This window comes from Sciurus carolinensis, chromosome 11, assembly GCF_902686445.1.
Source record: "Sciurus carolinensis chromosome 11, mSciCar1.2, whole genome shotgun sequence".
Taxonomy (NCBI): domain Eukaryota; kingdom Metazoa; phylum Chordata; class Mammalia; order Rodentia; family Sciuridae; genus Sciurus; species Sciurus carolinensis.
This window is the reverse complement of record NC_062223.1, coordinates 15,416,441-15,431,769: the sequence shown is the minus strand read 5'-3', so window position 1 is coordinate 15,431,769 and position 15,329 is coordinate 15,416,441. Positions and strand designations below refer to the sequence as shown.

Genomic DNA, 15,329 nt, shown 5'->3' with positions numbered 1-15,329 from the left:
TGTTCACATATTTTTGTGGATTGTTTCCAAAAAAATTCAGGAAGCTGGTAATTCCCAAATTTTCAGATGAATGTTGGACAATTTCTTAACTCATTTTGTAGAGATAGCATAACCTTCTCCACAAACTAGATAATTGGCACATAATATATTTAATAATATCACATATCACACACAATATGCGTGTGTATGTACACATAATAGACAGGTAAAACCTGTGTGTGTTTACCCGTAGATGAACAAGTAGGTACCAGTCTCCATCTTTATATATAAATGTGCAGTCATTTGCAAAATATTAGCAGTCTGCACAGCCATGAATTAAAACAATAACAAACCACTACTAAGTAAGGTTTATTCCAGAAATTCAGAGAAAAATAGTAATACAATTCATTGACATTAAAATTATAAGAAGAAACAATGTCATTATCTCCGTGATTTAGAAAATATTCAATGCAATTCAACCTACATCTCAGGAAAGGAAACACTGAATAAGCCAGAGATTGAATAAAAATGTATTTTCTTTAAAAACAATTTTTATAAGAATGGTTAAATGCTAAAATAATTTCCATTAGCATCCATCGTGAGTTGCCCACTATCACTGCAAATATTAAGCATTACTGTTAGTTTCACCTATAATTTAACAGCATAAGAAAAAAGGACAAAATGTAAATTTTAGAAAGTTGGAGGAAAGTCATTATTATCAGATATTAAAATGATCTACACAAAATAACAAAAAGGAATTCATCTTTGATCATGAAAATAGTAAAAGAATTCAAGTAGGTCATCACAAAAGAAAATAATATAAATATAGCACAATTATAATATTAATAGTATAAATATAGTCTATTAATAATAACTGATAGTACGGTAGGTGGCTGATAAAAATAAAGTTCATTATAAATAGTGAAAGAATTCAACCAGGCTGTCACTGAGAAGAGTAATAATAGGAATATCAATATAATATAAACAATATAAATATTAATTCTACTAATAGGAAGAATGCATATTCAATAAACAAAGTTTTTTAAGTTTAGGTGAAAATCATACATCCAACCTGAAGATAAGGGTATGTCAGGAAAGAAAGGAGAGAGGGAAGTATTGGAAATTTTCAGTTTTTCAGAAATAGAAATGGAGTATGCTTGTGAAAACACTCTTCAAGGCTGCGGTAGAGTCAGCATGTGTGAGGCCCTGGGTTTCATCTCAGCACTGCCTAAAAATAATAACAATTAATAATTAATAACAATAACAATAACAGCCTCTGTGCTGCATGTTCTCAATAGTTTGAATGGCAGGTCTGCCTTGCCACATTCAGCTGCTCTGAACACTCCAGCCAAAGGCCCCCATCCTCTGCTCCTTGCCCTCCAGCATCTTTACAGGCACCCAGAGCAGAGGACTCTGAGGCCCATGAGCCAACGGGTGGGCATCGCTGGGGTCCAGTCACTCCCTCACTTGCTGTGTTTCCCTCCTCCCAACCCACCTCAGTCACAGTGGCCACCTTCCTCCAAGGACACTCCAATCTTCAGTATCCTTCCAGATATTGCAAATCGCCACTCAGTTACTTCCTATGCTTTACCCTGCCTTATTTTTCTCCATATTGTTTTTCACCATCTAAAAGTCTCTATATAATTTTATTTTATTAAATATCTGATTTCCTGGCCCAGGCATGATGGCCCACTCCTGTAATCCCAGCAACTCAGGAGGCTGAGGCAGGAGGATGGCAAGTTCAAAACCAGCCTCAGCAATTTGCAGGCAATGGATGAAACTGGAGAATATCATGCTAAGTGAGATAAGTCAATCTCAAAAAACCAAAGGACGAATGATCTCACTGATAAGCAGATGATGACACATAATGGGGGGTGGGTGGGGGGCAAGACTGGAGGAAGGAGGGACTGTATACAGGGAAAAAGAGAGGTGGGAGGGGTGGGGGAAGGGAAAAATAACAGAATGAATCAAACAACATTGCCCTATGTAAATGTACGATTACACAAATGGTATGCATCTACTTCATGTACAGAAAACAAGGTGTATCCCGTTGGCTTAAAATAAAAGTAATTTAAAAAAATAAAGAGGTGACTTTTGGTTACCCATAATTTTGTAATAAAAAAAAAAAGCCAACCTCAACAACTTAGTGGAGGCCTAAACAACTTAGCGAGTTCCTGACTCAAAATAAAAAACAAAAAGTAGAAATGTAAATAAAAATATATATCTCCATCTTCCCACTAGGATATAAGTGTCAAGAGGGCAAGGATGTGAACCTGGTTCACTGTCTCATATCTGGTACCTACAGATGCCTGCCTGGTATATGGTAGCTACTCAGCAATGTTACTTAGTGAATATTAGCTTTTTAAATTTTTCTGTATGTTTAAAACATATTAGAGATGCCAAAGTTCATTCATCATTATATCCGAGTAGAACTCCACTGTGCAAATGTAAAGAAAATGTGATATATAGAGATACACAATGGAGTTCTACTCAGTCATAAAGAAAAATGAAATGATGTCATTTGCTGGTATTCTTGTTGGGATTTAATTTTACTCTTTAAATTCCATTTTCATGTAAAAAAATAGCCCCTTTTCCACGGGGTGATCCATGATGGCAGACTAGAGGGTGACTGCATCTCCTGTCGCTCCAGAACACAGGATTCAAGAAGGGAGACATTGAGAGACTCAGACTAAAATAGAGCCACAGGGTGAGTCTTCCCCACCAGGTGAAGCTCGGCCCAGCAGCAGGCCCGGATAGGGGCGGCTTCTCAGAGCAGGGCAGGGCAACTAGAGTCTTCCCCAGGTAGCCTTGCACTCTCCGGCGGTGGGCTCCTCCCACATGGCCAGCTGCCTGGTGCAGGCCCCCCAGTGAGAGCCTTTCCGCACAGAGCCAGCTCAAAGCCCTGGAACCAGTAACGGGCTAGGAGCAGCTTTCTTCGGAAGCACTGCATTATCAAGTTCCTCCAAGACTTCAGGCTACTGAAGGCTGGGAGGTGATACACTGGAAATCTACCGGGACACTATAAGCCAATAGAGGATATCTGCAATATCTCAGAGTCCCACTGACAGCTGACCAATATGAGAAAACAAGGGAAGAAAATGTCCCAAACAATCCTAGATACTATATCAATAAAACCAATGACAGCACAGTAGAAGAAATATCAGAAAGGGAGTTCAGAATGTACATAATTAAAACAATCAGGGAAGCAAACGAGGAGATGAAAGAGCAAATGCAGGCATTGAAGGAGGAGATGAAAGACCAAATGCAGGCATTAAATGATCGCACCAATCAACAGTTAAAAGACCAAATACGGAAAGCAAGAGATCATTTCAATAAAGACTTAGAGATACTGAAAAAAAAAAAAACAAACAGATATTCTTGAAATGAAGGAAACAATAAACCAAGTTAAAAACTCCATAGAAAGCATAACCAATAGGATAAAACACCTGGAAGACAGAACCTCAGATATTGAAAACAAAGATATTGAAAACAAAGTTGGCCAAACAGAGAAGATGGTAAGAAATCATGAACAGAATCTACAAGAATTATGGGATATCATGAAAAGGCCAAATTTGAGAATTATTGGGATTGAGGAAGGCTTAGAGAAACAAACCAAAGGAATGAACAATCTATTCAATGAAATAATATCAGAAAATTTCCCTAATCTGAAGAACGAAATGGAAAACCAAGTACAAGAAGCTTATAGGACTCAAATATACAAAATTACAACAGACCCACACCAAGGCACATTATTATGAAAATACCTAACATACAAAATAAAGACAGAATTTTAAAGGCCGTGAGAGAAAAGAATCAAATTACATTCAGGGGGAAACCAATAAGAATATCAGCAGATTTTTCAATCCAGACCCTAAAAGCTAGAAGGGCCAAGAACAATATTTACCAAGCCCTGAAAGAAAACAGATGCCAACCAAGAATCTTATACCCAGCAAAACTCACTTTCAGATTTGATGATGAAATAAGATCCTTCCATGATAAACAAAAGCTAAAGGAATTTACAAAAAGAAAGCCGGCATTACAGAACATTCTCAGCAAAATATTCCATGAGGAAGAGATGAAAAACTATGATGCAAATCAGCAACGGGAGGAACTAGCCTAAAGGAATAGCCAAATAAAGGAGAAACCACATCATGTCAAAAACAAATATGAGTCAATTGACTGGGAATACAAATCATATCACAATAATAACCCTGAATGTTAATGGCCTGAACTCATCAATCAAAAGACATAGACTGGAGATTGGATTAAAAAGAAAAATCCAACAATATGCTGCCTGCAAGAGACTCATCTCATAGAAAGAGATACCCAATAGGAGAAAGGATGGTAAAAGCATAGCATGAACATGAACACGGCATAAAAGCTGGAGTATCCATCCTCATTTCAGATAATGTGGACTTCAAGCCAAAACTAGTCAGAAGGGATAAAGAAGGACATTACATACCACTTAAGGGAACCATAAATCAGGAAGACTTAACAATCATAAATATCTATGCCCCGACCATTGGTTCATCCATGTACGTCAAACAAATCCTTCTTAATTCCAGAAATCAAATAGACCACAACACAATAATATTAGGTGATTTTAACACACCTCTCTCACCATTGGATAGATCCTCCAAACAAAAATTGAATAAAGAAACCATAGATCTCAATAACACAATCAACAATTTAGACTTAACCGACATATATAGATTATAGCATCCAACCAAGAGCGAATACACTTTCTTCTCAGCAGCACAAGGATCCTTCTCTAAAATAGACCATATTTTATGCCACAAAGCTACTGTTAGCAAATACAAGAAGATAGAGATACTACGTTGTATTCCATCAGATCATAATGGACTTAAATTAGAAATAAATCACAGAATAAAAAACAGAAACTTCTCCAATACCTGGAGATTAAATAATATGCTATTATATGATGAATGGATAACAGAAGACATCAGGAGGGAAATAAAAAAATTCTTAGAAGTAAACGAGAACAAAGACAAATCATATCAAAATCTCTGGGACACTATGAAAGCAGTACTTAGAGGAAGAGTTATTTCATGGGGTGCATTCAACAAAAGAAGTAGAAATCAGCAAATAAACGACAACACTACAGCTCAAAGCCCTAGAAAAAGAAGAGCAGACCAACACCAAAGGTAGTAGAAGACAGGATATAGTTAAAATCAGAGCCGAAATCAACGAAATTGAAACAAAAGAAACAATCAGAAAAATTAACAAACAAAATAAAGAGTTGGTTCTTTGAAAAAATAAACAAAATTGATAGACCCTTAGCCACACTAACAAAGAGAAAGAGGGAGAAAACTCAAATTACTAAAATTCAGAATGAACAAGGAAATATCACAACAGACACAAGTGAAATACAAAACATAATTAGAAGCTTTTTGAAAATCTATACTCCAACAAAACAGAAAACCTCGAAGACATCAACAAGTTTCTAGAGACATATGAATTACCTAAACTGAACGAGGAAGATATACACAACTTAAATAAATCAATTTCAAGCAATGAAATAGAAGAGGTCATCAAAAGCCTACCAACAAAGAAAAGTCCGGGACCAGATGGGTTCTCAGCCGAGTTTTACAAAACCTTTAAAGAAGAGCTCATTCCAATACTCCTCAAAGTATTCCATGAAATAAAAGAGGAGGGAACCTTCCCACACTCATTCCATGAAGCCAATATCACCCTGATACCTAAACCAGACAGAGACACATCGAGGAAAGAAAATTTCAGACCAATATCCTTAATGAACATCGACGCAAAAATTCTCAACAAAACGTTAGCAAATCGCATACGAAAATATATTAAAAAGATAGTGCACCATGATCAAGTGGGTTTTATCCCAGGGATGCAAGGTTGGTTCAACATCCAGAAATCAATAAATGTCATTCACCATATCAACAGACTTAAAGTTAAGAATCACATGATTATTTCAATAGATGCAGAAAAAGCATTCGATAAAATACAGCATCCCTTCATGCTCAAAACTCTAGAAAAAATTGGGGTAGTGGGAACATTTCTTAACATTGTAAAGGCCGTCTACACTAAGCCCATGGCCAATATCATTCTAAATGGTGAAAAACTGAAAGCATTCCCCCTAAAAACTGGAACAAGGCAGTGATGCTCTCTTTTACCACTTCTATTCAACATCATCCTTGAGACTCTAGCCAGAGCAATTAGACAAACCAAAGAAATTAAAGGGAAATGAATAGGAAAAGAAGAACTCAAACTATGCCTGTTCGCTGATGATATGATTATATATTTAGAGGAACCTGGAAATTCCACCAGAAAACTTTTAGAACTCATAAGTGAATTCAGTAAAGAAGCAGGTTACAAGATCAATGCTCATAAATCCAATGCATTTTTATACTTAAGTGATGAATCTTCAGAAAGAGAATTTAGGAAAACTACCCCATTCACAATAGCATGGAAAAAAATAAAATACTTGGAAATCAATCTCACAAAAGAGGTGAAAGACCTCTACAATGAGAACTATAGAACACTAAAGAAAGAAATTAAAGAAAACCTTAGAAGATGGAAAGATCTCCCATGTTCTTGGATAGGAAGAATTAATATAGTCAAAATGGCCATACTACCTAAAGTGCTATACAGATTCAATGCAATTCGAATTAAAATCCCAATGATGTACCTTAAAGAAATAGAGCAAGCAATTATGAAATTCATCTGGAAGAATAAAAAACCCAGAATAGCTAAAGCAATCCTTTGCAGAAAGAGTGAAGCAGGGGGTATCACAATACCAGATCTTCAACTCTATTACAAAGCAATAGTAACAAAAACGGCATGGTATTGGTACCAAAATAGACAGGTAGATCAATGGTACAGTATAGAGGACATGGACACAAACCCACATAAATACAATTTTCTCATACTACACAAAGGGTTCAAAAATATACAATGGAGAAAAGATAGCTTCTTCAACAAATGGTGCTGGGAAAACTGGAAAACCATATGCAAAAGAATGAAATTAAACCCCTATCTCTCACCCTACACAAAACTCAACTCAAAATGGATTAAGGGCCTCAGAATCAGACCAGAAACCCTGCATCTTATAGAAGAAAAAGTAGGTCCAAATCTTCAACTTGTTGGCTTAGGATCAGACTTCCTCAACAGGACTCCCATAGCACAGGAAATAAAAGCAAGAATCAATAACTGGGATAGATTCAAACTAAAAAACTTTCTCTCAGCAAAAGAAACTCTCAGTAATGTGAAGAGAGAGCCTACAGAGTGGGAGAAAATCTTTGCCACTCATACTTCAGATAGAGCACTAATTTCCAGAATATATAAAGAACTCGAAAAACTCTACACCAAGAATACAAATAATCCAATCAACAAATGGGCTAAGGAAGTGAACAGACACTTCACAGAAGAAGATGTACAAGCAATCAACAGATATATGAAAAAATGTTCAACATCTCTAGTAATAAGGGAAATGTAAATCAAAACTTCCCTAAGATTCCATCTCACCCAAATTAGAATGGCGATTATCAAGAACACAAGCAACAATAGGTGTTGGCGAGGATGTGGGGGAAAAGATACACTCATACATTGCTGGTGGGGTTGCAAATTAGTGCAGCCACTCTGGAAAGCAGTATGGAGATTCCTCAGAAAGCTTGGAATGGAACCACCATTTGACCCAGCTATCCCACTCCTTGGCTATTACCCAAAGGACTTAAAATCAGCATACTATGGAGATACAGCCACATCCATGTTCATTGCTGCTCAATTCACCATAGCCAGATTGTGGAACCAACCTAGATGTCCTTCAATTGATGAATGGATAAAGAAACTGTGGCATAAATATACAATGAATATTACTCCGCCATAAAGAATGATAAAATTATGGAATTTACAGGCAAATGGATGAAATTGGAGAGTATCATGCTAAGTGAGATAAGCCAATCTCAAAAAACTAAAGGACAAATGATCTCCCTGATAAGAGGATGAGGACATATAATGTGGGGTGGGAGGGGTTAGCATTAGGGTTAGGGTTAGGTTTAGGATTAGGGTTAAGGAGAGTGGTAAGAAAGGAGGAAGGAAGGACTGTATAGAGGGAAAAGAGGGGTGGGAGTGGTGGGGGGAAGGGGAAAAAATAACAGAATGAATCAAACAACATTACCCTATGTAAATGTATGATTACAAAAATGGTATGCCTTGACTCCATGTACAAATAGAGAAACAACATGTATCCCATTTGTTTACAATAAAAAAATTAAAAAATAGCCCAATGTAAATTATAATTCTTTTCACCAAAATTTATTGCACAGTTCAAAGACCCCACTCAGCTCCTTTGTATATTTAATGTCAGTGTTGACAGCCTGAGACTCTTTTTATATGATACTTACTTGTCCCTTCCATGGATGGGTTCTATTCCTCTCTGTGTGCCTGCTGCTTTTCATTTAAAATGGGATATAATGGCTGAGATGCAAAGAATAAGGATCCACTGAATTCTGGATCTCCCAGAACAGACTTCATGGCCCTACAAATAGCAACGACCAAGAATTCCTACACCAGATGGAAGGACGATACTTCACACTCTTGCTATTCCATGGATAATAAATGGAGTAAATATAAAATTTATATATATACACTGTGTGAACAATGAACCAACTGATCTTTGTTTAGCTATACATTAAATTAACTGTCCCCAGCTCTCCCCAAAGTAAAGAATTTTGTACAACATCATAGTGAACAGCAGTCAAGACATGTACATTTCTGTCACCTATGACATGCTGTGCAAGGGACATCCAGGATTGGGAAGCCCTGACTCTTCTCTGCTGCATGAGAGGACAAAGGGCAATGAAAGTGCTAGAAGCCCAACTCTCTTTTTCTAGCTTCTTCACAGTCTCATCCAATTTACAGATATATCTATATCAACCATATGATCTTTAATACTTTTCAAAACATAAAAATGGACTGTGGAAGGATTTGAGGCACATTGACCTGCTTTGACAAAGAACTGATTGAGCTGAGGGGAAGAAGGGGATTGATTTTTCACTCTTGCCATTGATAACCTGGACACAGACCAAAGGGGCTTTTGCCACTAATGCCTCATTTGCATTTATATTAGCAAAATTCAGCAACTCCCACAAAAACTCCATCATCACCTGAGCAGCTAGCCACTTGCTAGCTCCCTTGTCCACAAGTATTCCTCAGTTGACCTCATAATAGACCTGGGACCAGGGGACAAGGACCTGAGGCAGGGACACAGTGGAACAAATTGAAGACAGAAGTCAGATTTCTTCCTATTGTCTCTAAACAATTTAGACACCAACCAAAATGTATCCTTCTGTGCATGCACACACACACACACACACACAGACACACACACAAGTGCATGTTTCAGTAACATTTTAATAAGTCCCACTGAAACCACCAAACCAAAATTGCCACCAGCTGTGTGACTTGCACCTTTTTGTCCAATATATTCCCTGTGGTGTTCTCATACTAAGCCTGAGGACAGGGTTTGAATGCAACTCTGAGACACAGTGGAAGAAACTTAAAGATGTGATTCCTCAGGTCTGTCCTTTATTTCCTGAAAAAGGAGCAAGGACATGACGATAGTTAATCCCCCATGGAACTCTACCTTTGGAAATGAATTTTTAAAGAATCAAGGCTACCACTTTCCCTACACTGTACCTGACAGCACACAACTTTGAGTTGGCGTTGGACGGGAGGAAGTAGGTGATGACGTGAGACTTCTGGTTAAGGCTGAGGCTTGGACACTGACATCAAGATGCTGCTACTGATTATGTGTCACAGTCCAGGCAGAGCAAATGCTTCAGAGCCAAGATGATCCTCTACTGACAAGCACGACCACGGTGCATGTCAAAGAGAGAGGGTGTGTTAGGAAAGATGCAGAAGACGTCTGGGCGTGAGCAAAGTCGCCATGCTTTTACCCAGAGCCCCTGAGCCGCTTCTTGGTGACGCTTCCTCAGACTGACTTTAATGGAAGAAGGGTTTCTGCCAAATGCTTTTCCTCATGTGGACTTTTTCCAATGCCCTTGCCATGAGAAATCTTAACCTACATGGAATGAATTGGGGAAATGTGGAAGAGAACAGCATTGTCTTTCATCCTCTTTCCTTCTCTTCCGTTTCCCACATCTGTCCTTGCATCCAAACTAGATCCCTGCTATGTCATGAAAAACAGCATGAACACTGTTTCTGACCGAATGGGTGAAGGTAAGAATTGAATGCATCAATACTATAACGCGTCGCCATGCAAAGCATTCAGAAAGTAGTCATTTTTATTATTGCTAGAAATGATTTTATCATCTACCATCTCTCCTTTGCTACCAAAACTCTCTCTACTTCTCTCACAAAATATCTCACTTTAAAACATGGGTTATCATTTTATTAAAGCAGAATAAACAGGGAAAAGTTTTATGATAGGGAAGATGTTACCCAAAGCATCAGTTTGAACCTTGGTGATTTTATCTGTTTAAATGTGCTACATAAACGTCACTTCTTAATAGACTTTGTTTCCCAACATAGTTCTGTAGAAAGGAAGGAATGGTATAGTGTGTGAAATGGAATTTGATCAACAATCTGATGCCAATGTTCAAAATGTGGGCAGCTTAACAAACTGCTACCCGACAGCCATGCAGGGAAGCTTCTGAGTGCATATTTGGTGCTTGGGAGGACAGCAAAGCAAACAGCCCTTTCTTTCATGCACATTCCTTGAAACAGAAGAGCCAAGGAGGACGGTTCCTTAGAGATGGGAAACTGCACCCGGGTAGAAGAATTTGTTTTCCTTGGCCTCACCCAGAATCAAGACGTGAGCTTGCTCTTATTTCTTCTCCTACTTCTGGTGTACATGACCACTCTGCTGGGGAACCTCCTCATCATGGTCACCGTCACCTGTGAATCACGCCTTCACACCCCCATGTATTTTTTGCTCCGTAATCTGTCCATCGCCGACATCTGCTTTTCCTCCATCACAGCTCCCAAGGTGCTGGTGGACCTTCTCTCTGAGAAGAAGACCATCTCCTTCAATGGCTGCCTCACTCAGATGTTCTTCTTCCACCTCATTGGAGGGGTGGATGTATTTTCTCTGTCAGTGATGGCTCTAGACCGGTACGTGGCCATCTCCAAGCCCCTGCACTACATGACCATCATGAACACAAGCACTTGCGTTGGGCTGATCGTGGGCTCCTGGGTGGGGGGCTTCGTCCACTCCATCGTGCAGATCTCCCTCTTGCTCCCGCTCCCCTTCTGCGGACCCAATGTCCTTGACACCTTCTACTGTGACGTCCCCCAGGTCCTCAAACTCGCCTGCACGGACACTTTCGTACTTGAACTCTTAATGATTTCCAATACCGGGATGCTCACCACTCTGTGGTTTTTCTTGCTCCTGGTCTCCTATTTGGTCATATTGTCATTAATAAGGTCCCAGGCAGGGGAGGGCAGGAGGAAAGCCATCTCCACCTGCACAGCCCACATCACCGTGGTGACCCTGCATTTTGTGCCCTGCATCTATGTCTACGCCCGGCTCTTCACTGCCCTCCCCACGGATAAGGCCATCTCTGTCATCTTCACTGTCATCTCCCCTCTGCTGAACCCCTTGATCTACACCCTGAGGAACCATGAGATGAAGTCAGCCATGGGGAGACTCAGGAAAAGACTTGGACCTTCTGACAGAATAGACCAGTAGTTCCCTCCAATCACCATCTGTGAAAATGTGTGACCTCAGGTGAGCTCTGTTTGCTGATTTCTAATTAATTTTTCTGTTTCTACTAAGATACGCATGACTTTCACAGATTCTGATCTTCATGCCATCAAAGTAAACAGATGTGCTTTGTGTCACAGAAGACAGAAAAGAACTAAGGTCTAGAAATACAGTCTACGAGAAGATGGTGGATTAGAGGAAGGGTAGACTTCCCAGGAGTTCTCAGCGCCAGACTTAAAAACTGGAAACAGTGCTGTCGCTGAGGTGGGGAACCAAGGGAATTCACTGAGATTCAATACTGGATGGTCAAAGAAAGCACAAAGACACAGAAATCAGAAACTTTGAACATAAAAGAAATAATGCATTAAAGATGCACCAGCCTGACTAATGGCCGAGGAGTCTCAGCTGCTGAGCAGAGGGAAGCGCACAGGCAGAGAGACAGAAAAGCTGGTGGATTTAAAAGATTGGCTTGGGGAAAACTGTGGCAGAGAGACGGATGCTGATCTTAATCGACCCAGAGCTGGTGGGGCGAGTGGTTCAGTGGCAATCAACTGAAATCACTCAGCCCACAGCAGATGATTTGGCCGGAACATTTCTAACTGCAGCACAGCAGTGAGCAGATTCAGGAAATTGGAAACTCATAAAGGAAGTTGCAGGTGAACCCAGCAGCTGCCTATTGTGATTCCCAGAGTGTGCCTGAGCCAGAGTGACTGAAATAGGCACACGGAAAACTGTGCCTGGGAAATACAGATTCCAATAACAAAGAAAGAGCTCCCTTCGCTGCTGGGACCCCATCAGAACTATTGGGGAGATGCCTTTAGCGGCCACACAGGACTGTCTACACTTCAGGACGGATACCGAACAATTCGCATCCATAGAGGCAAATGTGAAACCTCTCGAGGTTTAGTCCTTAAACCCTAAAAGTGGATTTTACTGGAGGTCCCTGACATTCAGATGTCCATCAGAAACCAGCATCTCCCCAGCAATGGGGGAACGTGTGTCAAATTTGAAATATCTGCCTACAGAGTTCCAAAGATCAGCCAAGACTAAACCCCAACTTCTGGAGCTTCTAATTTAGAACTCGGCACCACGCACACTACAGGACTACACAATTTGTCAGCATTCACCTGTCTATCCCACCCTATACTGAAAAGCAGGAAGCTGAGGGCTACATCCAACTCTGCCTCTCAGTCACAGTGACATCAAACTTAACAAACAGCAGAGCCAGATGCCATGGTGCATGCCTGTAAATCCAGACACTTGGGAGCCTGAGGCAGGAGTTCGAAGTCAGCCTCAGCAAAAGCGACGTGCTAAGCATCTCAGTGAGTCCCCATCTCTAAATAAATACAAAATAGGCTGGGAATGTGGCTCAGTGACAGAGTACCCCTGAGTTAAATCCCTGGTGCCCCCCCAAAAAAAACAGCCTTTGAACCAGTGTTACAGAATCAAAAATGAAGATAAAGAATGAAAACCCATCCCTGCCAACAATTTTGTTTTTGCTGTTTAAAAAACTTTCATTGTAGCATGGAAGACCTAATGTCTCAGCTTAGTGCAAAACACCTATCACAATTCATTTCCAAACTTCTTTCCATCCCTAGCTCACTTACTACAATTAATGTCAAGGGCCTTTGCACATCTGTTCGCATGGGATGACCTCCTACCCTTTACCTGTCAAACACTTCTTCTAGACCCAATGCAAATGATACATGCTCTATGAGATTATTCTCTACCTGTTCATGAGGTAGATTTCTAAATATTTATATTATTCTTTTAATTCCAGAAATAAGTTGGTCATACTTTAGGGGACATCACTTAGTCATTGCTGGTTATCTCATTAGAACATGAATTTTAAAGACACGTGGAGAATGTCTTACTTTTTTTTAAGTAAGGTAATATTTACACACCATGAAATGCCCACATCTAAACATACAGCTCAATGGATTTTGACAATAATAATTGCAATAATTGAGATCTAGAACACTTCTAGCACCACAGAAAATTCCCTCATGACCTCTTCTAGTTACTCTCCACCCAAGAAGGAAACTAAAGCTCTGATTGCTATCACCATAGATTTATTTTCAAATGTTCTTTTTATGTTTTTAGTAAGAAGGAAAAATTATCTTTTAAGCCAACAAATTTTGGGGGTGGTTTGTTACACAGCAAAACTGATTGAAACAGTATATAACAAAATGCATGTTTTATAGTAGGCATCTAATTAATTTTAAAAACCCTTCCTAAATTGTCAGAAGACTAATCCCCAAATGTCTGTCATCTGTTCTTTTTACTGATATTTTCGGTACTGGGGATTGAACACAGGGCCTCTTGCATGCTATGCAAGCTCTACCACTGAGCTACATTCCCAGCCTTTTCATTCTTTAAAATTTGTGAGATAGGGTCTTGCTAAACCGCCCAGGCTGGCCTCAAACTTATGATCCTTCTGCTTCAACCTCCACGGTATTTGGGATCACAGGCAGCCACCATTGTTCAGGGTTTTGTCTGCTCTTGAACGTAATATAAATGGAAGAATAAAATACATACTCTTTTATGTTTTAATTCTTTAACATAATATTTTTTCTTCTCCCATTTTTTTGCACATAGTAATAATTTGTTCATCTTGTAATTGTTGAGTAGTATTTCATGTTATGAATATACTCTAATTGTTTTTCTTCTTTCTCAGGATAATGAACATTTGGGGTTTTTCCAGTTTGGGTTTATTATAGTTAAAGTTGTTATGAATATTCCTCCATATCTCTTTTTTGTGGACATATTTGATAGTTTTCTAGGATAAATCCTAAGGATTGAAATTGCTGGATCACAGGATAGTGTATGTGTAATATTATAAGCAATTATCAAATAGTTTTTCAAAGTGATTATACAATTTTAAAGTCTCCACAGTACTATGTGACTGTTTATTCTACATTCTTGTCAATATTTAATGTCCATCACTTAATTTGGGCCATTTTTTTGGAGTTTAAGGTACCACATTATGGTTATAATTTGCATTTCCTTGATGGCTAATGATGTTAAACACATTTTCACATGTCTTTCAGTCATTTCTATACCTTCTTTTTTTCCCATGTTTCTCTTCTATCATTTGAGTGTGATTTAATTTACTCTTCTTTTTCTTAATTCTTACAGTTGAAAGATGTAATCATTTAAACCCTTCTCCTTCTCTCATAGAAAAATGTGAAACTATTAATTTCTATGTACTATATTTGCAAATTTTGATATATTTGCAGTTTCCTTTGGTTTTAAGTATTTTCTATTTACACTTGTGCTTTCTCTTTGATTCCTCTCATCACACGGTGTCATTTAGAAGTGTGATGTTTAATTTCCAAATGTATATTTAGAGCTTTTTTAGATTTAATATTGTTATTGGTTTATAACAAATATTTTGTGGTCAGAGAACATATTCTGTAAGATTCCATCATTCAGACTGAGTCTTAGTTCATGCCCTAGCATATGATCTATATTGGAGAATACATACACTCAAAAAATGTGATTTTTGCAAGTTCTTAGGGATAAATTTCAAGAGCTGTCAATCAGATCAGATCTTCTTTATCCTTTGTAATTTTTTTCAGTTACTCTTTGATTACCAGAGAAGAGTGGTAAAAATAAAAACTCCAACTAAATGTAA

At 38.7% G+C, this 15,329-nt stretch overlaps 1 protein-coding gene across 1 annotated transcript; it reads left to right on the top strand.

Moving 5' to 3' along the window:
• Window positions 1-10,741: 10,741 nt before the first annotated feature.
• On the top strand, window positions 10,742-11,677 carry LOC124959957 (olfactory receptor 4D10). Its single transcript, XM_047518462.1, has one exon. It carries the CDS (start codon window positions 10,742-10,744, stop codon window positions 11,675-11,677), a length of 936 nt encoding a protein of 311 aa, XP_047374418.1.
• Window positions 11,678-15,329: the final 3,652 nt, after the last annotated feature.

Excerpts from the sequence above, each read along its gene's own strand:
- LOC124959957 (XM_047518462.1), top strand. The coding sequence starts at position 10,742 with ATGGGAAACTGCACCCGGGTAGAAGAATTTGTTTTCCTTGGCCTCACC.